This window comes from Dicentrarchus labrax, unplaced genomic scaffold, assembly GCF_905237075.1.
Source record: "Dicentrarchus labrax unplaced genomic scaffold, dlabrax2021, whole genome shotgun sequence".
Classification (NCBI taxonomy): Eukaryota; Metazoa; Chordata; class Actinopteri; family Moronidae; genus Dicentrarchus; species Dicentrarchus labrax.
In genome coordinates, this window is record NW_026136720.1 from 30,257,650 (window position 1) to 30,285,045 (window position 27,396).

The 27,396-nt window shown below is 41.2% G+C and overlaps 1 protein-coding gene across 1 annotated transcript in view; it reads left to right on the top strand.

Moving 5' to 3' along the window:
- Positions 1–27,396, top strand: part of kiaa1549la (KIAA1549-like a) — a 100,931-nt gene that overhangs the window by 31,424 nt on the left and 42,111 nt on the right. Inside the window, 8 exon segments of the mRNA XM_051382072.1 lie at positions 7,001–7,536; positions 7,539–7,725; positions 10,068–10,868; positions 11,578–11,693; positions 15,595–15,817; positions 18,394–18,527; positions 19,440–19,608; positions 26,658–26,717. Of these exon segments, the coding sequence (XP_051238032.1) occupies positions 7,001–7,536; positions 7,539–7,725; positions 10,068–10,868; positions 11,578–11,693; positions 15,595–15,817; positions 18,394–18,527; positions 19,440–19,608; positions 26,658–26,717 (2,226 nt within the window).

Here is a 27,396-nt window from a genome sequence, read left to right on the forward strand (position 1 = left end):
AGTTCACACATTGGGTAGCTGTTGTTGTCAGGCAGTTTTTCTCACTCTCTGGCAGCTCTTCTGAGTATTACTGAGAGAAGATGGCACACTTTACCTTAATTCTACTCACTTTCCTCCTCTCAGAGAATAAACTTCTTAGAATTGCTGCTTCTCTACTTGGGTTTTCTACATGCAGTGAGAGGAATTAGTAGAGATGCACTGTTTTTGATGCCCAGGTAGCCTAATAATGGTATGATGGTCTTGGTCACATCTTGCCTTGCCATGTTATTGTGCCTCCCATCCATCCACCCATCCATCCTGACTGACTTTGTACTCTCACACAATCAGATGGACACTCTGGATCACTTTGGTGCTGTCAGATCCTGTCAAAGCGTCAGTCCCGGTCACACTAATCTGTTGGCAAATATAGACACTCATAAATGCCTGACCAAATATTACCATGAAAAACATATCTGTGTATTTTTTCGGTATAGACATGACACTGATTGGGGATTCTCCTTGCATCATCATCAATTGATCTGTTTACTTGACCATCCATCCGTTCGACTCCATCCAAATTGTTTCCTGTTCTCGCCTCCATACAGACAGATGGATGCCCTGAATAGTTCCAGGAAATGGTTACATGTCCATCCTGTTGGACGGCCTCACTCCTGTTGGACAAACCTACTGGCTTTGGACCATTCTTACTCCCACTGAGTCTCGTACCACATCGAGTATATCCGTGCTTTGACTTGTTACCAACCCTCCCACTCTAACCACAAAGGCTTTATTTTTTAAGAGAAAATCAGTCATTTAAACACATTGGCAACAAGAATCCTATTTTTCATCCTTAAATGACTCACTCTTCTCGCCAGGGACCACCTAACACATGGTTTGATAGTATGCCCTTTATTTGGTTCATCTTTCAGAAATTACCTCATCCACAAAGCCCACCCCCGACAATTAAATTGCATTTTGCAAATTGCAAATTACAATATAATGCAGATTACAATTTAATGCATTGACAAGAATTTTATGTAAAAACATACTTGCATATCTGTCACTCAGAAATAATAACTGACTATACAGTTTCACATAGTTTTGAGTGTCTTTTAGCCTATTGTTTTGGTTTTCCAAATGTACTCATGGTTCAGTCTGAGTTGCTGCCATATGTCTCCCATTTTAAACCATTATAGGCAGCCATTTCCAGTAAACACGAATACGCGGCCTCACCCAATACGATGTCGTTTCGAAAAAAATCTCCGTAAACACAGCGTCGTTTCCAGAAATATCTGTGTCCACACGGATTCACTGAAACGACCCAAAGCGCTGTAGTACATATGCCAGGCCTGTATGTGGCGCTGTGACGCCGCCACACCAATACACTAAAACCGGAAGAGAAGCCTTGGAGCATGTGCTGTTTACAAACAAGTAGTAGTGGTCCGCCATTGTTGTTGTTGTTGTTATGACGCGTCTAGCGGCGGCGGCTGAGGTTAAAGGCTAGAGAGGCGGGGCCAGTACGTAATCGTTTTGGAAAAAAAATCAGTTTTCGCCATCCGGACGACTCCGGGCAATCCGGCGTTTTCCAAAAAATACCGTTTTAGAAACCCCATAAACACCGTATCCGTCTGGACGCGAGGCCGATACGATAAAGTATTTATCCGGATTCTGAAAAAACTTATTCGTGTGGACAGCCCCTAAGACGACTGTACCCTATCAGAATCTTGGGCTAGTAAGCTAAACTAAGCTAAATATTTTTCAAAGGAGTTGGTTCACCATACCAAAGTTAAGATGAGAGATAAGATAAGAGAATGTTGGACGACTCCAACGGAATGCCCATGTTGCTCTGTGTCAGCTGGATGGGTCAGTATGCAGTTGTTTGCCATAACAACTGCGTAAGCTAATGGTATGTCAGGCTTTCTGTGTTTGTTTTTTAACCACCTACAGTAGTGGTCAACAGTCTGAAGAGTCTGCAGCCACGCTAGCAGCTCTGTAAGGCTGTACACAGCTGTGCTTTGGGCAAATTGTTAACATTAGCATGCTAACATGTGCGCAACAACAGTGTTAAACATGCTGGTATTTGACAGGTGGTGATCATTTTAGTTTTGTATGTTAGCATGCTAACATTTGCTAATTACTACTAAACATGAAGGGCAGCTGAGTACAGCTGATGGGAATGTCATTAGTCCAATATTTGTCAAAATATTTCAGTCCGGACCAACCGACCAACATTGCTCTCCATAGAGCCACGCCGCAAGTGTGGCAAAAGATCTTGTTGGGTGTGGTTGCATTTATACGAAAGTGATAAATTGAACTGTGTGAGGGACTTTAAATTATCCTACACAGCAGTATGCAGCCCTGGACAGGTTTGTAAAGAAGAGCAAGCTGTGTGCAGTTTACCACTGTTACTTACATCATTCACTGAGATCATAATGGGAATTTCAAATCAGTCCGTTTCTCCTTGCTGTCATTTAAGGCTGCTTCTACCTCACAAAGTTGCCTTATATAGCTTTGAGATAACACATGGAACTACACTGCACATCAACTTATTCAGCCCGAAGTGCTAGTTGATTATTCTCTTAACTGAATTTATGAAAGCTTGGCAGACTTTTACTACCCCTAAATCTTGGAATATGATGCCAACAATCTGCACAGACTTTTTATTCTGTCTTCTCAGTAACATACAGTATATGAATGTTAGTGTGCCCAGCTTTTGGCACATTGTGTTCTTCTGTTTCATCACTTTCTGAGGCTGAACAATTTTCTGCCATGGCTTAGACCACTTTTTTGCTTGGACTAATGAGGTGAAACTACAGTGTCTTCATTATTGTGGATCATGTGACTCTATACTGCAGCCCAATCTTATAAATTAGACTAGAAAGTCTGGCCTAGTTTTAGTAACATATTATGCCCAGGACAGCTCTGAGACAGAGATTAAGATGCATTATTTTTCATCTGTCCTGTTTAATAACTATAATGAAGACTGGCCACCAGTTGGCTGGTTGGCAGATACAGCTAACCAGACTCCACCTCCCTCACTTTTTCCTCTGAGCTTCACAGAGCTGAGGACCAGTTGGCTCAGTACCATTCTCACACTTCCTAACCACCTGTCCTGCTCACAGTCAGGGTGGCAGCATGGATCAACTCTGCTTGGCCAACAGCTCCAAGTAAGCTACGTGGGACTGAGGAGAGTGAAGCCATGGCCATAGACTTTTACTATTATATTATAACTGGCACCTGGGTACGGCTAATCTGAATGGTCAGAAAGCTTGTAGTGACCTGGCAAGGCTTTACAGGGTTGGGTTGGCATCTACAGACATTCAGCGGGGGAACAGCAGTAGACCCAATGCCAGCTGGCAAGGCACTATGGTCAATTCATAACATGACACTGGTCTAAAGCCTTGTAAATGACCAGTAGTGCTTTGTGCACCATTTCCATTTATGACTCTCATAATCTGCTATAAGCTGTATGTTCTCACACAGAAATAGGTAAAAAAAATGTCCTGTGTGTCCAAATAAATAAAGCAGGTCAGTTCTGATCCACATTTATCCATCTTTAATCCACACTTTCTGTTCTACCAACCATCATCCACCATCCATCTATCCTGTCCATATTTGTTCTCAGTGGAGGCTCTTCTTTCCTAGCGTTTTGTCAGAGGTCTGATGGTAGAGTCACATATGTTGCTCTCAGCCAGAGCAGGTGGCTAGCCGTTGGAGAAGAAAACACTCAAAACACTACTTACAGTTATGCATATGGTACAGTCCTTCTAATGATCCCACCATCCATTGATCCATTCATTCATTCATTCATTCATTCATCCCTCCATCTATCCATTCATCCTTCCATTACTCCATTCAGACAAATTGATTCCCAATAGCTATCCAAACAGACAGGTTCCATTATTGACCCAGTTATATTGTTACTCATGGCATATATTGGTCCTTAATAGGGTATGGGTTAAAAAGTGCTGGAACAACTCAAAGTCCAGTGTGTAACATTTAGGAGGCTCTCTTGGCAGAAATGGAATATAATATTCATAACTATGTTTTCATTAATGTATAATAACTTGAATATAGGAATCATTGTTTTCGTTACCATAGAATGAGACATTTTTATCTAAAGACATGTTGAACTGCCATGTTTCTACAGTAGCCCGGAGTAGACGGACCAAACACAACACAAATAGGTCCTTTTGCATTTTTCATAAGTTACACAGCCACCGTAGTTTCTCCTGAATACTTCACGGCCTGTTCTCAATTCCAAGTCATCAAATACAGACGTGAGCAGTGTTCAGTTAGATGCAATCTGCAACTTCAGCGTTGGATTCCACTAACTCCTATACACTGGTCCATTAATGCAAGACATACTGGTACATTGTAAGTAAGTACATATAAAAATTACAAACAAAAGGGAAATATTTGAATAAATATATAATATATGCAAATCAGAGCAGGCAAGACCTTCAGACCATCAGAAACGAATATTCTGAATAAATAGAAGCATAACTTAAAGCTATATGCATTCATTCATTCATATGGACCACTTAATGGCAGTATAGTGAAGAAATAAATAGCTGTAAACACAACATTGACATGTTATCACCATTCAACTGTTGTGGCGAATTGTATAAAACAGTATTCACTCTCTTTTAGCTCTCTTTTGGTCTTCACCAATTATTGAAGAAATATCTCTTTACCTCTTTAAATAACTCTTTTGGCTGCTAATTTCTTCACTATTTTCACCAGCTAGTTGCTAAGCTTACTTGTGTGCCGTACGGTGCTGGGCACGTCTGGTACGGTTTGTTTATCAGAGCTTTCATGCTGAAAACAGCTCCCTGCTGCTGAGAACTTATGGGCCGGAAAACCAAAACAATGAGCTTAAAGATGCTAAAATGCTCTGTAAAGCTGAGGGGAACTGCAGTATTGGGTAATAATGCACAGTAGAAGTCCTTTCACGTTACTCATAGTCCTTTCATCCATTGTTTATATACAAATATTGATATCCCTTTAAAATAAAAAAAAACAGAGCTATGTATGGTCAGGTAATTACTATATACAGTCATTTCAGTGCAGCTTTCATTGAGGGCTTTTGATGTTAGACTGTACATTGCTGACTGTTGGAGCCAGTGTCTTTATCTGTGGGTGAGAGGTCCATACTATGTCCGGATGATACTGCTGCTGCATGTCAAACATTTCTCCTTTAAACGTGATGTTAGCAGGAGTCTTTGTGTTCAGGCGGAACTTACTATCAGAATTCATTTTCCTTTCACATTACTAACTGTTTAGAGCCAGCAAAGAAACACAACACTACATAGTGAAAAGCTGTAGTGGATTCTGGATTAGATGAATTGCTGCAAAAAGATGAAATGTGACACTTAGGTTTAACAAGAATGTTACTCTCCCTGCCGCACCAAAGTAATTGCCTCTGCCATTTCTAGCTTTGTTGTTTTCTCCTCTCTCCAACCGACTGATGGAGCCCTGGATGCTGACACTAACATACAACATAGACCCAAGGAAGCTGACATATGAATTGTCTATCAATTAATTTCCTCTATTAATGACATTTATGTGACATCCTATAACGAGGAACAGATTGCTCGGTGTTGGTAGTTAATAGCGGGGTGGTTGAAATGCTTTATAGCAGGTGTCCAGAGGATCTACAGCAGCTAAGCCCAGAGCTGGTTCTATAAAGCCTCTCTTGCTCAGAATCACTGTCTTTTAATTAACCAATCCTCCGCAGAGACATAGGGAGCGTGGGAAGTGTGCGACACACATGCACGCTTAACACATTTTCAGGCTGAAGTGAGTGTGCGCTTAAATAAATGTAAAAAACCTACTCTCCCTGGCGCTCGTTTCCCTCTTATGATATTTTACGTGGAGAACAGGAGAAACTCTACGTCAGCCTGGATTGACGCCAAAGCCAAACCTTTCTACTTCAGAACAAATGAGCAGATGCAATAAACTGTGTCACCCAGTGAGGCAGCCAGCGAGCCAGTCAGATGGTCAGCCTTGTTTTTTCTCATCTTTCAATTCCACTAAAGCAAGGTGCCTTTGAGACTGAATGTATTAGGCAGGATAATCGCCTCAGCCTGCCAAACCTTCAGGCTTTGTTGAGGCTACAGAGAAGATGAAGACAGTTCACAGAGTGGAGATAAAGGCCGAAGCTAAATGCTTTGACTGGATGCTATCTTTGCTGCTCCATTTCTATAATCTGACTCATTTGGTGTAAAATTTGAAAAGATGAAAAACGACTCCATAAACTTCATCTTCGTCATTACTTACAAATAACTCACACCAACCAACTTTGCTTGGAAAATATACGTCAGTGTCATCAGCATTGGTCTGAGCTATGAGCTGAGTGGTTGTGTATGTTCTTGAAATAATAAATCCACAGGCTAGCATGGCTAACCTAACAGATCAGATTACTATCAGTGAAATCACAGCTGATTAGGGTGTGTGTATATATGTGTGTGTGTGTGTGTGTGTGTGTGTGTGTGTGTGTGTGTGTGTGTGTGTCCTAATTTATGCACTCCGGAACATCGAAATGAATTTCCTATGCTTTATCCTCTAAAAACATAAGTGACCTACTTTAGACATTATTACTATTTCCCCACAATCTCAGTTTTAGAGCTTTTTTTTAAATCCCTTTGGATAAGTGTGTGTGAGACAGAGGAGAGAATGAGCAAGAATATGCATATGTGCATATTTGCTGGAGAGTGGTGTGTAAGTGTGCATGCTCTCATGATGAGAGTGTGTGAGTGCGAGCAGAGCGGTTTTAAATCTCCTGGTAGTTGGAAAGTTGTGGTGGCATTATGTGGACTACTGATTTGAGGACTGTGTGTGTGGAAGGACATGTTATATGAGTTAAACAAGGAACTGAGACTCCGGCCTGTGGGACAGATGAGTCAAAGACTGCCCACAATGTTTCTGCTTCCAATAACTCCTAATTAAGTTAAACATTTTCTTCTTTTTCTTTCACCCACCCCTCTCTCCATCTTCCTCTCTATCCTGTTTCCTACAGCTAAGGGAGGTCACCATGAGTCAATGAGACGGGCTGTGCCCTCCAACCTCTCAGCTACCCCTGGGACTGGCAATGGAGCTAGGTCTGAAGACAAAGATGCGATGGATGGGACTGAGGGCGATCCTGGAGCCGGACCCGGAGCATTGCCTGAGGGTAAGGTGTTTGCTGGGGCCAGAACAGCAGTTTGGACTGAAGCAGAAGCAAGAGCCCGTGTGGCAGGTGCCAAAGTCTTTGCAGAGACTGGGATTATGACGGGGAGAAGCACCTGGGCTGAAGTCGGGGCTGAATGGAGACCCAGGGATGCAGAGGGGGGTGACCTGCCAAGCATGCCCAGGGACCCGGCTGCCTGGCTGGGGAAGCGGAGGCTGCAGACACGTGGAGAGGGCCAAAGAGAGCAGGCGGCCTTCTCATCAGTCTCCACCGTGCTGGCAGAGACGGTGGAGCTGCAGGCACCAGTGTTAGGAAAACCTTTAGGACTGCTGTCTAAAGCTGCTTGGGCCACAGGCTCCTCTTCATCATCATCCAAGGCCTCCTCCCCTCCTCCTCCTCCTCCTCCTCCTCTTCCTCCTCCTCTTCTGCAACAAAAGCCTCTTCTTTGCCTTCCTCCTCCTCTTCCTCCTCCTCACCAGCCAGTAACAGAGACACTCAGACAGCAGGATCAGACAACGTCTCTCTGGTTGTCGTCAACAGCAACTCCTCCAACAGCAACAGCAGCTCCAGTTTGGGTATGGTGCAGAGCTGTTCGGTCTTTCACAAATTTCAACTTTTTGTAGTGTAATTCATCGCTTCTTAAACCCCTCCCCCAAACAGCAATTGGCCAATCATGGCTTAGCATCCATACACAGCACAGCAGACCTGTCAACCTTAGATTTCTCCTCATGCCAAAACAATGTGCATGGGGCTCTAGTAAGACACATTTGTACTTGAGCATTGGATACAAGAACAATGACAATCCTCATTTCCATGTCCTACACAAATCCTCATCTGGTGAGGATGTTGACTTTTTACCTGGGACTTTAGCTTTAGCTTCAGTCTTTAAGCACAAGCCAGCAGAAAAAGGTTTAAAAGTCACCTGGCAGGCACAGACAAAGTTTTCAAACAACTCATGCAGTAAGCATTAATTAGCTAGCTGATAAAATCTGCTAGCAATATTGTGATTTTAGCCGATGGATTTGACGGTGGTATGGAAATGAGAACCCTGCTTTGGTTTCAGAAAAAACTCATTTTGATGGTAAAACTGTCAGCGTCTTTGTAAACTGAATACACTGAATACGTGAAAATGGAAAGCTTGACAGGCAACAGTGAGTAAGGGGGGTGGGCCTTGCAAAGGTCAGTGCAGTGGTTTTGTTTAACCTTCAGCCTTTTTGAGTCATCGTTAATAATCATTGTCATCATCCTCACCTCCATGTTTCTCCACTTCCTGTCATACCATCGTCACAGTAACAGTGACATCATCAACCAGGTAATTCCTCCACATATATTTTAGTTTCCAACACAAGAATAAACAAAATGCATTATCTGATTGCCCAGTATTTCCTATCACATCGCTTCACAATACAACATGTCCTTATGTGGTGATGTGAGGGGAGGATAAGAGGGAATTGGGATCTCTTTCAGTCTGAATGGATTGATTGCCTCTCTGTTGTTTGCTCCAGCCTCCTTTACACCTCTCATTGATATGCATCTGACTTCAGTGTGTTGTCTAGAGATGATTTAGATGGATTAAATCAACCCAACCCGACATTAAAATGCTCCTCTCCCCTTCACATTAAAATTGGATATTTTCTGCGCACTTCATCTTATGTATTTTCAAATTGACAATAATATTGACATTTATGAGTAAACTGACAATTCAATCTTGAAAGGTTTGTTATTAACCAACTGCCAACTGTTTTATTTGCATGTCTTTTTTTATGTTTGGATCCTTTTGTGTTGTTGCTTTAAGTGGATTTAAGATGCATTTGTTTTTGGCTTCTTGCATGTATCATGGGGGCGTTTACACTGTTTTCTGTCCATATGACACTATCATGGTCTCATGTTATATATGTTGAAGGATAAGGTTTGCGATATTCTGTATTTTGGTTATTGTCAACAAATGCCATAAAGAGACCAAAAACAATAACTATTGTAACTACACTTACTAATTTTTTTCAGACTTTTCTATCGTGTCTGGGGTTCTCATCCCCATAAATAGGCTAAAACAGCTGAACACTTTAGCAAACATTAGTCAATCAAAATTAGTCTGTACAGTCAACATATGTTGTTGATTAAAAGTTGTGCTATTTGTGACTGTGCGTTGAAGGGCGTTTCCGTGGTGTGCCGTCAAAGTTGGCCATTTTGAATTTTGCAGCCATTTTCTGCAATTTTTCGCCTTGCATTTGAACAAACTCCTCCTAGGGAATTTATCGGATCTACTTCAAAATTGGTCAGTACAGTCAAAAAATGGTGCTGATTAAAAGTTGTGCTATTTGAGACTGTACGTTGAAGGGCGTGTCTGTGGCGTGCCGTCAAAGTTGGCCATTTTGAATTCTGTGGTCATACAAACTAGATGAAAAGTTGAGCTATTTGTGACTTAAACCGCGTGCCAGTGACGACTTGTCGAATTCAGCAGATTCGCCATTAAACAGTACTCATAACTTCAGTGTGCAGTGTCCAATCTCCACTAAACTTCATATATTCTGTAACATTCCGCCCTGAACACATCCTCATAACTTCAGCATATGTGGTCCAATCTCAATGAAACTTCACGTGTTTGATAAGAGTCCCGCCGTTAACACGTTTACATGACAATATTAAGACATAGTAATAGCGGCACCCACTGGCAACAGGAAGTAAGCGCTGAGTGGCGATTTTGAGCTGATTTACGTGAAATTGTCATGTTGTGGTCCGCACGTGTAACGACGGCACGGGACACATCCGCAGCACACCCCGAGTTGCGTGGAGTGTGAGGTCCCGCTCAACGCTGCTTGCAGCTTTAATTGGTGTTTGACTTTTAAAGTATTAGTTGACAAAAAAACGTTAGAATATCACTAGACTACCTTTAATATGATAATTTTCCTCCCTGCAGAGGAGTCGGTGAGCAGCCTGCCAGCCTGGGATCTCCCCACTGTCCCGGAGTCTCTCCTGTCCACAGTGGGCGACCATGACGTCACTCTTCCTGCCAACGTCACCAGCCCTTTCTCCACCCACCAATGGAACACCACTGCACCTGCACGCACCAGAAACACCTCACGACAGACGACCATGTCAACCACCACCGTGACCACATCTCTGTCACCCACCACCACCTCAACCATACCGTTATCCACCACGGCAAGAGCACAAACACCATCAGGATCCCCCACGGTCTCTCCCACCACTAGCCAGGACACTGTGACCAAGGACAGCCTTCAGCTGACGACAGTAACCATGACGACGCCCTCAACTACCACTCCTACTGTGACCGCTGCTGAGATGACGCAGACGGTGACCACTGGGAGCGGCGTAACAGTAGCACCAAATACCAGTGCTGCGACAACCATGCAGGAAACGACAAGCCTCAAACTGACCACAGCGGCTACAACTCAGCCTACAACCACCACTACAACCACACCTGCCCCTACTACCACCACTACTACTGTCCCCCCAACCACGACCACTACTACTACTCCTCCTCCAACCACTACTACAACTACTACACCTGCTACTACTACTACCACCACTACTACTACCACTACAACCACAACAACAAAGGTACCTGCCACCACTGTGTTCATCCCAGTCCAAACCACACCGCCTCCCACCACAACTACAGAACCTCCATCGAGTACCAGCGCAGAGGAGAGTCCTCTACCTTGCAACGTGACTGAGAAGTACTGGGTCAGAACAGGTACGAGACTAAAACTCCATCACTGGGATTTATCTGGAGTAAGAAAATGATAATAAAATAATGTTCCATTTCGTGTGTGGGAAATAGAGAACATAGAATAAAAACAGTAAGATAAATGGCTAAAACATCAGGGCTTTCTCTGAAACAGCACTGCTACTTTGGTCGCACACCCCTTATCAAATTACCTACAACACACTTAACATTAGGTACAGGCAGGGCTTAGCCATTCTTCTGGAAAAATGATTACAAAGTAATGATGAATACACGTGAAATGCCATTTTAGAAGTTCAGGCTCAGTATACCTTTTGTGTTCAAGACGTAATTACATGTGCACAAATTAATTAAAAGGGCAGATTTTCCTCAAGCATAAACACTTTAATAAGAAGCATGAGACTGCAACCTTTGATTACATTTAGCGGAGTACTAAGGCACTTACTGGGTTGGCAGCAGCTTTGCAAAGTGACCAAGGAGACATTAAACCGGAGGCCAGAGTCCAAGCTCCTGTGTCCTTAAGTGTCCTTTGGCAAGATATTAAATCCCTACCAGCTTCATGGTGCTCAGGGGGATCAATAAAGTATGGCATTATGTCGTTCTTTGAGGTAACAAGGGAGGTACGGTGAAAGTGAGATTTGTCACAGAATATTAAGCTAAATATGAATTCACTGAACACAGTCATTGAGCTCTGATTCTTATACTTCTACCTTCACAGTTCTGTCCATTGAGCTACGTAGGAACCGCCTAGACCTGATCCTGAAACAGAACCTCTCTAAAGGACTGAGCCACGCCCTGCAGAGAGCTCTGAATGACTCCACAGCCAACGCACAGGTCAGTGTCTCTTACAGATTCAACTGTAGTAACTGCAGTTTAGTGGCTAGTTAACAGTTCAGGAGATTAGTTTAGAAGAACCACCCGTATGTCTATTTATGTGTCAGTGGCTAATAAACAAATGACTAGACTTTGTCAGCAACTGATAAACGGTTGGTAAATAATACAAATTAATTTCATTTGCATCAGTGCATGTTCCAGCCTTTACTGAACACATTAATCATGCTTCTAGGAATACTGGTCAGTGACCAATAACTACACATCACGGCCTTATAAAACATAGTTGTGCTGGTAGTAAACACAGATCAGTGGCTAGTAAACATAGATCAGTGGCTAGTAAACATAGATAAGTGGCTAGTAAACACAGATCAGTGGCTAGTAAACACAAGTCAGTGGTTACTGAACACAAGTCAGTGACTAGTCAAAAAAAGGGCCACAGGCTATGAAACACAGGTTACTGGCTAGTAGATATACATCACTGGCTAGTAAACATGGATCAGTGGCTAGTAAATCCATTCTGTGGTGCTCATAGGCAGATAATGTTATAATATTGAGTTGTCTCTTGGGAAGAATATGTCTGCTTCATTACACTGAGTAAAATTGCTTTTCCATCTGATGCTTATAAGATATCTTTACATTGAAATTTTTGCCACAGTGTTGGCTCTTCATATGGGCAGATATCCTACTCTCGAGTGTGTCATCATTTCACAATACTCTACAGTATTCATCGTTTTCTCCTCTTGCTCATTCACCTCACAAGGACTCATCTGAATGGTGCTAGAGACAAACAGAGAGGTGACTAATGCAAACAGCGTTCAAGTCTGAATAGAAATAACCTGTTGAATAGTCAGACAGTGTTTGCTTAGAGGGGTTATTACACACACACACACACACACACACACACACACACACACACACACACACACACACACACACACACACACACACACACACACACACACACAAACATGGTAATGCAAAATAAGTCCAGAATAAATTATGCTTTTCTTTTTCCTGCAGTCAAGTGATCTTTCTACTCTGCTGCTCTGTCTAGATCGTTTTGTCTCTGTTTTGAGTTGTCCAACCTGTCTTATGTTCCTTTTCAACCGAGTCTATTTGTATTTCTTCTTCATCTTCTTTCTCTGAAACGTTCACTCTCTCGCCCTCTTCCTGTGTGTTTCTCAATATTTACATTTCTCGTATTGCTCCCTTCCTCCATCTCCCCTATCTGATTGCTCCCTCGATTTAAGTCGATTGATTTTCTGCCAACCTGTCTGTCTCGCCTGTCTGTTGGTCTGCCTGTTGTGCCTGCCCGCCCCACTGTCTGTCCACCTGCCTCCCTTCATCTCGCTGTCTGTCTGTCTTCTGTCTTCATCTGCCTGCTTTTTCTATTTTTATCCAGTTGTTTGTGAGCCTGCACAGGGAGTGACTCAGTGTCTCTAAGCTCCAGTCCACTTTCATCTACCCCCTGCCCACACACACACACACACACACACACACACACACACACACACACACACACACACACACACACACCTCACTTCTCATCCTCTCCATCAGATAACATAGATTATTATTTGGCACTGTGGATCAGTCTATTGAGAGACAGCAGCAGCACCAACAAGGAATAAAACTGGCCAGAGCTTTAAAAGCCATGACATGTAGGCCGTGTTTTGAGGCATTGTTAATGACCAAATATTGGCTTTAGCGGAGATAGGGATTGTCAAACAGCATGAAATTAGCATGCAGCAGTATTTAATGTTTTGCATCATTGAACAATGTGGTTAACCATAATTGCTTGCAAAATCTGCCAGTTTTACAGCTTTAAAATGTTGGTAAGGAGAAAGAAGTGACAGCAGAGGGCAAGGGCAGGGTCTGGTTGGCTTTATTAGGTACAACGCTGCTTTTTAAGTATGCAAAACAAAGGTGAAATAAAACCCTTGCAGCTCTGCAGAGTGCATGAGGAATTCAAAATGAGTTACGCATCATTCTGACCCCCTGGTTTAGCATTTTAAAGTGGTACATGAACAATTACAAAACACACTATACCACATTGTAGTGTAGCTGTAAACAGATATATAAGACATTTTAGTGTTGACTATTGATCGGTTATGTCAATCCATCTATTTTGTCTTCTGTAACTGTTATTTACTGTGCAGGAATATGCTGTTGGGCATTGATTATTCATGCAACAAAGTTAGTGTGTTGTTTGTATTTGTTCCTGAGTATAACTGTGTACTGTATACACAGTATATAGCCTGTATAGACTGTACAATCAAACATTTTATAACTTTTCAGATTCAAACCCAGAGCCTCTGTAAAGCATGTGAAAAGGCCTGCTCTGTGGATAACTCAGCTAAGTTAACCAAATAACTCAGTAAGCCAGACTCTTGCACTGATAAATACATAGTATAATTGTATTAACATAATTAGGCAAGAACTATTTGTTATATTAATACTGAGAAATGGCTGCTAAATATGCTAAATAAATATTAGCAAACTTTGTTAAGTGTGTGATTAGACACTGTAGTTTATACAATACATTTTTCATCAATACATTCACCAACTAATACTTGTTAAGGTTGTATGAATATACTTGTTTACTATTCATTAGCCTTTACTTAAAGTAAAGTATTTTTTAAACTATATTTATAAATAACTTAACTGTGTATACACAGGTACAAATTACAGGCAAGAAATGTTTGTTTCATTAACAGTTTATGTACAGTTATAAATGCTTTATAGAAGAGTTATAGATGTTAATAAAGACATTAATAAATGCATTATATAAATTATAAATAAATTCATAATATTTTTTATTCTGCTAATAATTGCTAAGTTAATGTCTATTACTCAAAATGGCTACTGAACTGACAGCTTTGAGGAATTGTTTTTTACATTTTTATTGGTAAACATTGCGTCATTTTTCAACAAAATATGAAATCAATGACTTTATTTTCTGAATTGCCACATATTGGTGTAGGAGCATGTAAGGACATAAAGACAGTAAGAAATATTGCAGCACCCAAAAACATCAAAAAGAAAATTCCTCGCTCATTTCATTTGAATTGAGACTTGAAATGAAAGATCTGAAAGCTCTCTTTGTTTTCTAATGAAATGCAAAACCCAAAGGTGGGCAGTTGGAATAAAATAACGTGTCACTGAGTATAATTAAAAACTAAAGGGCTGTTTGATAAACTGGGGCTAAAGCTTTAACAACTGCTTGTAACAGGAGGTGGCTTAAATAAAGGTGACAGGTAGGTATCGTTTGAAAAACAGGGTGAGTTTTTATTAGTACGAAGAGGAGAGGAGAGGAGAGAGGAGGGGGAGAGGTAATGAGATACAGTTTCACTAAGAGGGTTATGTTTTTTCTAGAAAAAGACTAGCTCGGGGCAGCCAGCCACAGCTGCTCAGTGTGGATGAAGGTGGAGGGTAGAGGAAGGTGGGCGGCGTATAGTTCCAGAAATACGAGCCTTGACTCACCACCGATTGTTGTCTGTATGTGTTTTTCCGGGACACAGTTAGTCAGATTTATGACAGTTAAAGGCTCAAACTAAAATATGCCCTCGGGGCAGATTTGGCTTAAAAAAAACCCCAAGGATTATAAATATTCTTAGTCAGATGCATTTGAATTCTAAACCTATGGCACAAATACAACATGTATGAGAAGAAAATGCTTTACACCTCGTCTCCAGTTTATTCTTCTGAGCTTGTTTCACCTGGTAGCACTGATTTCTTCTCTACAGTTTGTTTTCTTTGCAGTGTGTGTGCTTTGGAATAAGACATACTAGCATCACCATGTTTGTAGGTTGTATGTACACAGCCTGTCTTGAAATACAGATGTAAGTATAGTGTAAAAAAAGGCTACAACTTGAAATTTTCCTCTCTCTCTCTGTCACAGGTGGAGCGTGATGACTGCAGCCCCCACAACGTGACACTGGGTTACTACGTGACCAGCGGCAAAACTGTCTACATTTCCTCCTTGGTGGTTGAGGCGCTGAATGTGTATGGTTTTGACAAGCTGCTGTCGGACATCAGGCAGCACACCCCGTTGGTTAAGGCAGTTTTGGTTCCCGTGGCAACCTGGGTGCCCACTCCGAGCATTCACCTGCAGCTAAAAACAGGTGATGAAACCTGATGGAAAATAAGATAAGATAGATCAACCTTTACGTAACACAATCCAAAAGAAATGGCCTGATGGTGTTCGTTCTGGTGATGGAGTGTGAAAGGATAAAGAAAAGCAGAGGTTAGAGAGAGGAGGATGGAGAGAATATGAGCAGGGGGAGAGCAGAGAGATAGAAAATGCAATGAGAGTACAGGGAGGGAGACACAGGGGAAGAGTGGAGCAGAGACAAAATTAGAAAATTCTGATTACATGTCTGCTCTCCTTTACTCTTCCCTGATACCCTAAATCCCATACAAACTCCCATGATTGCAGAGCAAAGGCAAATTGGTCCATTCATTTAGTCAGCCTCTTAAGCCTCTTTAAAAAACACATTTCAGCGTGCACACACACACACACACACACACACACACACACACACACACACACACACACACACACACACACACACACACACACACACACACTAAATCGAGTCTTGTGGGAACAAGGGTAGGGAAAATCAGGGCAATTAACAAATTGTTATTTAAAAGATACATGCGCAGATTGGAAACCCATTACTTTTCTCAACTATTAATATATTTTTTTAAATTGTTCAGTGTGCAGTGTTCGAGTTTGATTTATCTCAAAAGAATTTGGTAGATTTTGCAGTGCTGTTACAAATCAAATTAAAGCTGCCCTCTGCCTGTCTGTGTGGGTCATGTAGACATGCAAAGTAAAAGGGGTTGCTCATAGGGATAAAGCCATAGAGAAAAATCACCAAGCTCCACAGTTCCCTTCAGCTACAGCTAGAGTGATTAGGGTTTTTTAGCTCATTGTTTTGGTTTTATGTACCGCTACTTTAATGTTTTGGTGCACTCTCACGCTCTCATCAACCTTGCATACAGCAGCATCAGATATCTGTTCTTAGCACCAAACAGCGGCCAAAGTTAGCAATTAGCTCTTACTGTATTTTAGATCCAAAGGCGACCAATGGGATTCTGCGCTGTGTTAACATGGCCAAATTACAAATTTTACTGCTCGTAGTGGGATGTATACTGCCGTAAAGACTGTTCCCAACTGTTACTGAAATATTACTCAACTACACTTTTTTTTTTAAGAACATATACAGGTAAAGCTGCTGTAGAACAAATAGTATACATTTCTCCAGGCTTAGTTTCTGTTTCTCCAAATCTTCAGTCCCTAAATGACTCCCTGCTCCAGCCAGTGGTCAGTGTTGTCACATCTCCAAACCTGTGCCTGCTGCTGCATCTCTTTTCATGGCTATCATTGGCCCACAGTGTGCTGCTGGACTTGTGGAACGAGGCCCATAGTGCACGGAAAAAATAGAACATACACTGTAGATCGGGAGCTGGCCGTGGAGCTCATCATGGGCACTGAAGGGACGTGGGCAGCGCTTCAGGGTGCTTCTGCTTCATGTGTCCCTCATGTGTCTCTGGCTAATGGTTACAAGATACAGATGATAGGTTTGGATATAAATTGCTGGCCTACTCAGCAGCAAATTATGATTTTAGAAGTAGCCAAGTAGCTTACATAGTGTAAGGCAACAAAATGTACAACAAAATTACCGGCTTAAAAAATACTTATTGAGGTACAAGAACCCCAAAAAAATGACTTTACTACAGAAACATTGTTACCCCTGGTTCCCTGGTAAGTGTGCAGCTATGTAGCCATTAACTCCATTTCTGGCTTGTTCAGCTCATAAACCACAAATCCGCAGTATATACCAATTTACCATCCACAGCACAATTTGCATAAGATTACCAACTGGGTCAACACTGTTTGTGCCTGCAATGTGTTGCAGACTATGAGACCAGTCTTTTTTTTTGGAGATGTACCCTACGCTCATAAGCACCACAGCGTTTGAATTTAGGTCAGAATATTGTTCCACCTCTCCTAGCCCAGTCCTTTTAGAGGTTTTATAAAAGAGCAGAGAAAGACAGAGTGCAGGGAGAGAATGGAGGGCGACTGCGGTAAAAGGACTGAGACAACATTAATAACATCCCCCATAATCTGCTGATGGACTCAATATTGTTTACCCCGTTCCTGACTGACAACTACTCTTTTCATTGTTCACATTCTAGATAGTGGCGATAATCCTCTTTTTCTGTCTCACTGCTTAGGTTTATCGGTTACACAGACAACATCTATCTAGAGCGCTGCTTTCATTAATACCAAAAACACATCCCCAGATAGTCTCTAAATAATTTCTCTTTCTCTACTGCTTCAGTTACTGGTTCTGAGATCAGATGAGAGTTTTGTTGGTGCTGTATTTGTATTAAACAGTTTGATCTTTAAATAATAATAATGTGAGCAGCAATATGGTTCTAGAACTAGTAGAACTTGATCTGAACTTCAATAAAAAATGTATGAATATTCAGTGGGTGTATTTCGTGATCTCAAAACAGCATGTGATACTATTGACCATGGGTTACTACTGAAGGAATTAGAAATATATGGCATTAGACTGGTTGTACATGTCAAAAACAAAGTAAACATTGCAATTTTTCTGTCTGAAATGAATTTTCATTTCAATATCAATTAAATATGATTTTCTATAATTATCTTTTCTCCCAGTGTTGAGGTTCGTCGGCCCAACAGATAACATCTACTCCTGCAGTTTTGTCCAGATGTTGGAGCAAAGACTGGAAAACGCCTATGACGAGGCTCAGGACAAAGTGCTGGAGACCTATAACAGGCTTGCCGTGGAGGTACTACCTGGGTTCATGGATGCTATTTAGTGCAAACTGCACACAGCCAAGTCTGTATATTTGCATGTAGCATGCTGATTGTGAATAATAAAGCTCTGTGTAAAATTCTGGACTCCTACAATCATACAATTATTTATGTGACTGCTACATTCTGGCCACACTGTTCCACAGTGCAAGCGCTTTACTGCAAATTAACACATAAAACACATCAAATTGCTCTGTAATTTTTCAGTGAACGGTCACAAAAGTCAGACAGGTTTGGTGGTAATTTACACTTAAAGGAGGGAGCAACTGTAGCAGCCTGTAATGGTTTATTTCAGGCAACGCAATCAAAGCTCATACTTCTACAACGCTGTTACAGGTTTATAACATTTTCAGGTATTTTTGGTATCTTTGTTCTCTCTTTCCCTTTCGCTATTACGGTACTCTCATGACTGCAAGATATACATGCACACAGCATCATAATCATAAAGTAGGTCTCAGCAAGCAGAGGCAGATATAGGGTCCATTCATAATTTATCCTCTGAAATATTAACACTCATGGAGGATTGTGATGGGAATTCCTGGTATTTCTTATCATCATCCACTTTACTATGGTGACTCAGTCACATTATTTTCAGAGTACCACCCAGGTCTTATTATAGAATGAAAAGAACATTGTTCATTCAAAGTGTCATACTGTGTCTAAAGCTCTGTTAGGCATTCTTTATGGGCATCTTAGACATTTGGTATGATACCATTAGATATTTCTGTATGAATATTTGACTTCTACTTACTGCTGCCTGTTTGTGTGTTTGCTCTAAATAAAGAATTGAATCATTCTAATATGGCACATTTAGGTCACATAGTAACTTATTATATTAGTTGAATCAAATAAAATATAAAAATGATCTGTTTGTGTGTTATCTTCAGATTCAGAGTGTGTCCCAGGAGCCAGGCTCTCCATCAGTCTCTTTGGTGTATGTGGTGAAAAACCAGGATGCGATTCTTAACGGGACCATCTCCAGCGGCCTCCTCAACCAGCTGACCGCAGAGCTGGTGGGATACTTCCTGTTCTACCCACCGATGGTCATCGCTGAGCGTGAGTCAAGCCACAATTGACCTTAAGGTCTTTGATGATGACACATAGACCTAATTAATGATCAGTATATTTGAGTGTGGTCTGCCTTCAGCTCGACTGTGCCGTCATCCTGAAGCTGGTGTACAGTAGCTAACAAGTGGAAACAGCAGGAATGCGTATCACATTGCCTGGCTCATACGTGTGTGCAAACCAAATGAGCACCCACTCATACAAACATTCACAACATCACATAAACTCCACTGGGTACCTTTTTAACAGTATACTGCTCAAACAGAAGCTGTACTTGCACAAAAAGAACAAAAGTATATACAGCAATACATTAGATATACTGTATAATATGGGGTAAACGTTACTGTATGTATATAAGTTGCATATAGAAAAACACAATTACTTCAGCCAATATGCAGTATGACAGAGCTGCTAAATAAAGAACATCTTTACTTTGTAAAAAATGCTTTTTACCATTCAGTGAGGACGTTTTGGTAGCTAGTTCAGGCAGTCAACTCGGTTCTGCCACCCCAATAACATGGCATACTCCTATCACTACAGCGTTTGTCCATCGCACCATTTTCATTTGGCGGTGTACTTTAACTGCCATGCCTGCTGGCATCTGAAAGCTCGGCTGAATGCGATGTTTCCCTGTGGGGAGTGACCTGGTCAGAGCCAAGACACCCACATTCACATGATAGCCCAGTCCATGTGCTTTGACTGACTGAAAAATATTTTTCACTTACCTGGTGGTATCTAGCCATGCAGATACTTTTTGGTTTTGAGATACAGTAGGTGTATTCTGCATCTACTGCATCCTGTCTTGAGAAATGTCCTTGTGACCAAAACGTAGACTATTTTCTTTTGAACTGAATATTGATTCCCCAAAAAGAGACACAAGCATGTGGTGTGTGTGTGTGTGTGTGTGTGTGTGTTTGTGTGGTTGGTCGTATTTTAAAATACCAGTGAATTAAATTTAGATTGGAACTACTTTCCATCAAAATTGTTTTAAAAAAGGAGGGGTGGTGATTAGTACGAGCAGGTACTGAGATTAAACATTGTCCTGCTGTACCCCCAACAAAGCATAAATAACAAAAATGGCGATGATATGGCATACCACACTGTTATAAGGACAAAGACATGCTTCTCTTGTATTTTTCAATGCTGTGATCAACAACAAAATTTCATTGACCTCCATTATATTAAAACTATCTGCATGGCTAGATACCACCACGGGTTAAGTGATAAAATATGTTTTTTGAGATGGGTGACCTGACCCTTTAAAGTTTCGACCTACAATTAACTTGATAGCAGTGAACATATATTTGTAGTAATTAATTCTGTATTTAATACAGAGAGGTCTGATGATCTCAGCGCTCTCCACACAATGAAAGGTCTCATATTCATATGCAAATTAGCAAGTTAGGTCATCTGGCAACTTGTCTGGAAATTTTGAGCAGCCAGCAGCTACATGAGTTGGCATCACTGCTCGTGGACATTTCATCCCTCACTCATTGCTCATTTCTGAGCAATCACAGCAGCAAACAGTTGCTTTGCTCTTATGGCTACACATAAAGACTTGGCTAGCATTGCCTAACCCAGAATTTATGGTGTCCACTAGCCAACAAATTAGAGTTCAGTCAGGGTGCTTAATACTCATTCACTTGATGTACCTCCAGGCCATCTTCTCAGAGGCACTGCTGGACAATTATGATGCATTTGTAATTATTCAGAGGGCTCTAAGTGACAATGACAATGAGCAGTTTATCTGTGGATGAAGCACGTGGCTCTGATGGCAGTGTTTAACACAGATGTCCTAATGTTTAGCTAAATGCTGTAGTGACGCATCAACTTTTTGAGTCAATACACCACACTAGAGCTTATTTCCATAGTACTATCAAAAACAACATTATGGGCGTCTGCCATTTTAAGAGTTTCATCTAAACTGACATTTAAGAGCTGAAGTACAATGTGAATCAGGATTGGTGCTGACATTCCACTGACTTGACATTATGTTATCCTAATGGGTGTTATTTTAGCTCACTCTCACACACACTGGAAAGATACTCTCTTCATTACAGTCACTGCTTATTTATAGAAAATGTGACTTTTGAGACATAGAAATCTTTGTTAGGCTTTTAGTCATCTCTCTAACTTTTATAAGCTAATTCTCTTCCTCTATTGCTTCATTCTTTGCACCTTTTCTCCAAGGGAAAGACCACACTAATAGAATTGGACGTGCTGATGAACGTCTTGCATCAAGATATATATATTACAGCAAAATAACCACTAATGTGCTAATAAAGTGTGAGGGAGCTATATTATTTTTTTCTAACTAGCTTTAGTGTTGCCCTCAGACTGTGAAGGTTGACTTAAAAAAACAAAGCACATCCCTGCTCAGTGTGTTTTATGAGTTTTTCAGCAGCAGGAAGGGAACAAGTATAGAGAGCTGTGCTTGAGTCCTAAAAAAGATTTTTGCATTCAGAGCTTTCTTTTAGTCTTGAAAGGCTCAGCAGACAGAGGTTGGAGGTAGGATGGAGGACTGCGGTCTCTGGTCTCTTCATGCTACTTTATTGTCATTACATAACCGCTGTTGTCCTGCTTCTTCTCTGTAGCAGTGTGCTGCTGCATTGAGACAGACTTACATAGCCATATGTATGGTGCCTTCAACAACACTGACTACTGAGAACCATTGGGTCCACTGCAGGGCAATGCATGATTCATGACTTAGCGTATGTTTGACCTGCTTCTCAAAGGGGGGGAATTCAGGATTACTCTAGATTGTGGCCTCCAGCCTAGAGTGAGCCTCAGACATATACTACATACCACTAATTTGCTTTTCCAGATACATTACATACACATGTATTTTTCCAATACATTAAGTTTGACATTGTTTTGCTGCATAGGGGCCGTGTCCACATAGCGTGTTTGTCGGAGCACCAGCATCTTTTTCTCCATTGTTCCTAATGAGGAGAGAGTGTGTAGAGAAAAGGCGCTGAACCCGGGTGTCTCTTTTCAGAGCACCCTGCCTTTTTTGTGAAGCCGCTCTGAGCGCCTCTGGTTGAAAATCTCTTCAGAAAGGCACTGGTGTCGTCACTACTGCTCATTTTCAGGCAACCAGTCATATATTAGATGGGGGACTAATAGTTATTAACCAAGAAAATTGAGAAGTTTGTTTTGACCGTGTGATCTTTATATGTCAGACATAAACTCATAATCTAAAATCATAACAGAGACAGAAAAGAAATTAAACTATGCTGAGAGTTCTCTACAACGTTTTACTGTCATTTAAATCACAGCACGGTTGTGCTAGATTCTCTGCTCTCTCCTCTGCTTGTTTGGCGGGCTCAGCTCCCACACATGGAGTGGACAGCTGTCCACGGTGGAGACAGTGAACTGCGTGAAGTGAAGGGAGTTGATGACAACTCAGCTACAACAAAAAACATGAACCACCACAGGCTACTGGTCATACCAGAGCAAGTACAGCTGTAGAATCAGAAATTTAACGTTGGACTTGCATTGATCAGAAGGATGTAAAACAATGGGTTTGTGAGGTACAGCTTGTTGTGAACATGTCTAAAACTGATTAGTGCTGCTTTAATGTTAGGGAAAGAGGATGGTTATGGTTAAATATTAAAATGTCTTTGCAACCCATCTTGTGCTTCTAATCAGCATTGTCTTTTTCAACATTTAACACCAAAATCAAGCTTCAAGTTGACTAAACATAACCCTAAAATTGTTAATCATAGTAACCAGGACTAGATATTATAGGGAAACTTGTAACAAAATGTAATCAGGGCATTACACAACATATTTGGTAATGCAAATATGTTTTGTAATGTAATAAAGTATATATATCATTTTTAGGAGGCAGACATTGTTCTCCTGCTATATTGCTATATTTTGGCAAAATTTAGAATGGTTGTGGTAAAGTGCTAAGAGGGTTACCTTCAGTAGGTACAAACCAAATTAGCTCCATTTAACTCTTGTTATATCATCTGCCTTATGAGCAATGAAAAGACCATAGACCCCATAGCTGAGCCACTTGAGCTCTGTTTGTATTCCACTCCAGCCTCTTATGCCATCTGTGAGTTTTTAAAAGGGCAAACAGCTGTACAGCTCCTATCATCTGAATCATGCCATAGGCAATCTGTTGTCCATGCCCCCTGAATGAGCTAATTTTAGCCCAGTGAGATTAGATAAGTATCTAGTTGTGCATGCTCTCAAACACCCAAAGGGCTAAAACATCACACTTCACATGGTCACATCCAAACCCACATGGCATCACCACGGAAATCCTGTCTGTTCCCTTTTACTATTCGTGAAACAATGAGCAAATTATTAAAGAATCATAGATAGTGATAAATTAGATTAGTGATCGGTTGAGGAATGGATGCAAATACTCAGACACATTAGTGATGCATAGTCTGTGTTTACACTGAGAGCACAAATAGATGATCAATTCTCATGTGATCAAAGCAGCCAGAATATTGACCTTCACTGTCTGTCTACGTGTAGAGGAGTCTATGTGGACAGCTGCCTCCACGTCTACAACATGTAACGGTTTAATTTAACTGGAGAGTACTGTGGACCAAAGTGAACTGGAGACTCATTCACCATCTGTACTTTGGAGGGTAAACAACACATGTGCAGCCCTCTTTCTCACTTCCTGACCAACAATATATATGCAGATTTATTTAGGATCAGCCCTTTGAGATGGGTTGTCTTGTTTTCAAGTCCCACAACAGTACAAATAATCAAGGTTAGAGATTTACATTAACGTCATAATAACTTACTTAGAAATATATAAATCTTAGGCTGGGAACCGTTGCTTTAAAGAATACGACTGGCAATATTCTGTATTTTTGCTAATGTATAGATAGACAAGAAAGTTCTACTGCTGGAAATACTCACTAGAGCACCAAATCTGTATTACACCGCAGCTGAAAATAATCCCTAATAAATGTAGTATTTACTGCTGTTTGAGTAACATCTAAAAACTACAGTGCCCAGCTGGTTTAGAATGTTCTGGATCCTTTAAAAAATAAAAAAAACTATAGTTTTATATGACACGTTCTTCCATAAGAACAAATGAGATAGAACGTATTGAGAGACAGACAATTCATTGTTGGTTTTGGTCTTTTGTTGGTGGTAGGACAAATATAGAATGACATCAGCCTTATCCTTTAAACCTATCTTATATTTGTTCATTATTAGATTGGAGCAGGAGCTTTTTCTATTTCTTCATCTTTTTTTGGAATTATACAACTAAAGTTTCCAGCTGCTGTGGATTTGTGGGCCCGCTGAACTGATTCTCTAAAGGCCACTGAATGCATCTGAACCTTAACACTTCAGTGCTGTTTGTCTTAAGTGTTTAGTTGGAGGAGACCTCAGTGAATGTAAATGTGCTCACGTACAGAGGCATCAGGGAGGCGGCAGCAGACAGAGCGCTGAGCAGAAACATTCGCAGGGATTAACAGCTACCGTTGCTGCAACGCCATTGACTCGAACTAAACACAACTCTAGGCAGACGGCCAGCTCGGAGGAGTTAGGTGGAGACAGATGGTGAAACAGGCAGATGGGAAATAAGGAAAGATGGGTTTGACGGATGAATAGGACACAGAAAGAGGTCGACGGGCTGAGAGAGTGATGATGGGTAGATAAAGACAGAAGGAGACAGTCGGCTTGGACGGAAAGGAACAGGCATTTTAGGAAATGAATATGCTGACAGGTAAACAGGTAGACAATGAGGCAGGTACAGAGGCACGCAGGCAGAAAGAAAGAATGGATAGAGGAAGTAAGACAGTGAGAGGTAAGAAAGTAAAAGTTGATAATAAGACCTGACAAGGAGTGTTTAATCGGATTTTATCATCCGTGAAAGGGCCAGTGCTAAGAATCTCCTCCTCCTTTTTTTTCATGACAGGGCAAGACAAAGAAACAACAACAAAAAAGGCAGAAATTCAGATAAGCTTAAGTGATTAACAGGAGGAACCTGAGTAAGTTTAAGATGTAACATTTTCTTATTGTACTATGCATATGAGTAGGTGTATGTGTGAGTATGGGAGTTGTGTGTGTAAGGATATAGGAGGAGGAGAGTGAGAAGGAAAGGGTGGTATATTATTATTATTATTATTATTACTATTATTATAACAGTTATTATTTATATCTATAGATACACTAACATACATACTATCACATATGGCCCCCAAAAAGCTTTTAAGCAAATGAATCACGTCTGAACTTAAACGGGCATCTTCAGCTCATTATTACATTTTCTACAGTCCTTGCTCTGTGCAAAAATGCATTCTCAAGCTGATGAAGCTAATATATTTTCCAACATATTTTTTAAGCACATGTTGGAAATTCTTCTGTCTAACTTGGAATTAACTCAGTCACTCCCTGAATTCTTCCACACAACCCGACAGCTGTGTTACCAACTGCGAATAGTATCTGAGGAGATTGTTGCAATTAAATATCTACGATTTGTAAACCTGGGCTTGAACGTTGCCCAAGGCTGGATTTCCAAGTTGGCAAACAGGGCAACTGACCTTGCCCCGTTTTAAGTTTCAAGTGCACTGTGGGTAAATTGGTTTGTCAGTTTGATTAATAGGACTTTTTCTCCACAGTAGGAAAATCTGAGGTGTAAATAATAAAATGAATGATGGCTGAATTCCATTTAGCTGCTTCAGTTTCAGAGTCCTGGTATTGTTTATGTTGGCTCACTGTCACACTGTCATGGCTTACTGGGACACTTGATGCACCAGAGCCATCGTTAATGTTAATAGTAACACCTGTGCTTTAATATCTTTCTGGTTAAACAACACTGTTTTCTCTGATGTCAGTGGTATATATGTGACTAAACAGAAAGCAAATGTACAAGATGAGATACGTCACCTGAAGACCTGGCTGAATGCATGTTTGATGTGACCAAAATTAAGAAAAAATGTGAACAGCCAAACAAAGAATAATTTGAATTAGCAAGCACTAAGGCTTGAATGAGGCTTTCTAAAAGTTGCAGATATCTGTAACATCTCTACCTCTCTCTCTCTTTCTCTCCTCAGCCCTTGAATACCATAATCTGAACACATCGATGGCAACCAAGAACTATTGGGTGATAACAGGTAAATTGCTCTTGCACACACACACACACACACACACACACACACACACACACACACACACAAACAAACACACACAGACAAAAGTGCTACTGGGTGATTAGCGGTAATCAAGAGCCGTATCGATTGGACAAAACAGCAGTTAGTTAAATGCCCCAGCGCTCGCTGTTGTGCAATTCAGCAGAATAGTATTGGTTCTCCAGATTTTCCTCTCCTCCCTCCCACCTCCCTACTCCCTTCGCCTGCTCGTTCCCTCTCCCACCCGCTCTCAGTGCTTAGAGTGTCTTTAGCCGCTCTGTTCCTGGGAAAACCTATTGATGTATAATTCACAGCTTCCTGACTGGGGCAGAGGGAGAGATCACTTCATATCACATCACAGCCGGGTGTGAATGATGCTGAAGTGTGTGTGTGTGTGTGTGTGTGTGTGTGTGTGTGTGTGTGTGTGAAGTCTGTCCACTGCTCCATCTCACTTATAGCCTCTAGTAAGAGACGCACTCAGAGCAAGATTGATGCAAGCACCTGTGTGTGTGTTTGTGTTTGTTTCTGTGAGGAGGAGACATGCACACAGTGTGTGTTGCTACAGCTGTAATAGAAGTTTCTGGATGAGCAGCTTTTAAGTGGATGGGACGATCATCCAGTCCTCTCTAATATCACACTCATCTCCTGTCTGTTGTCTCTCTTT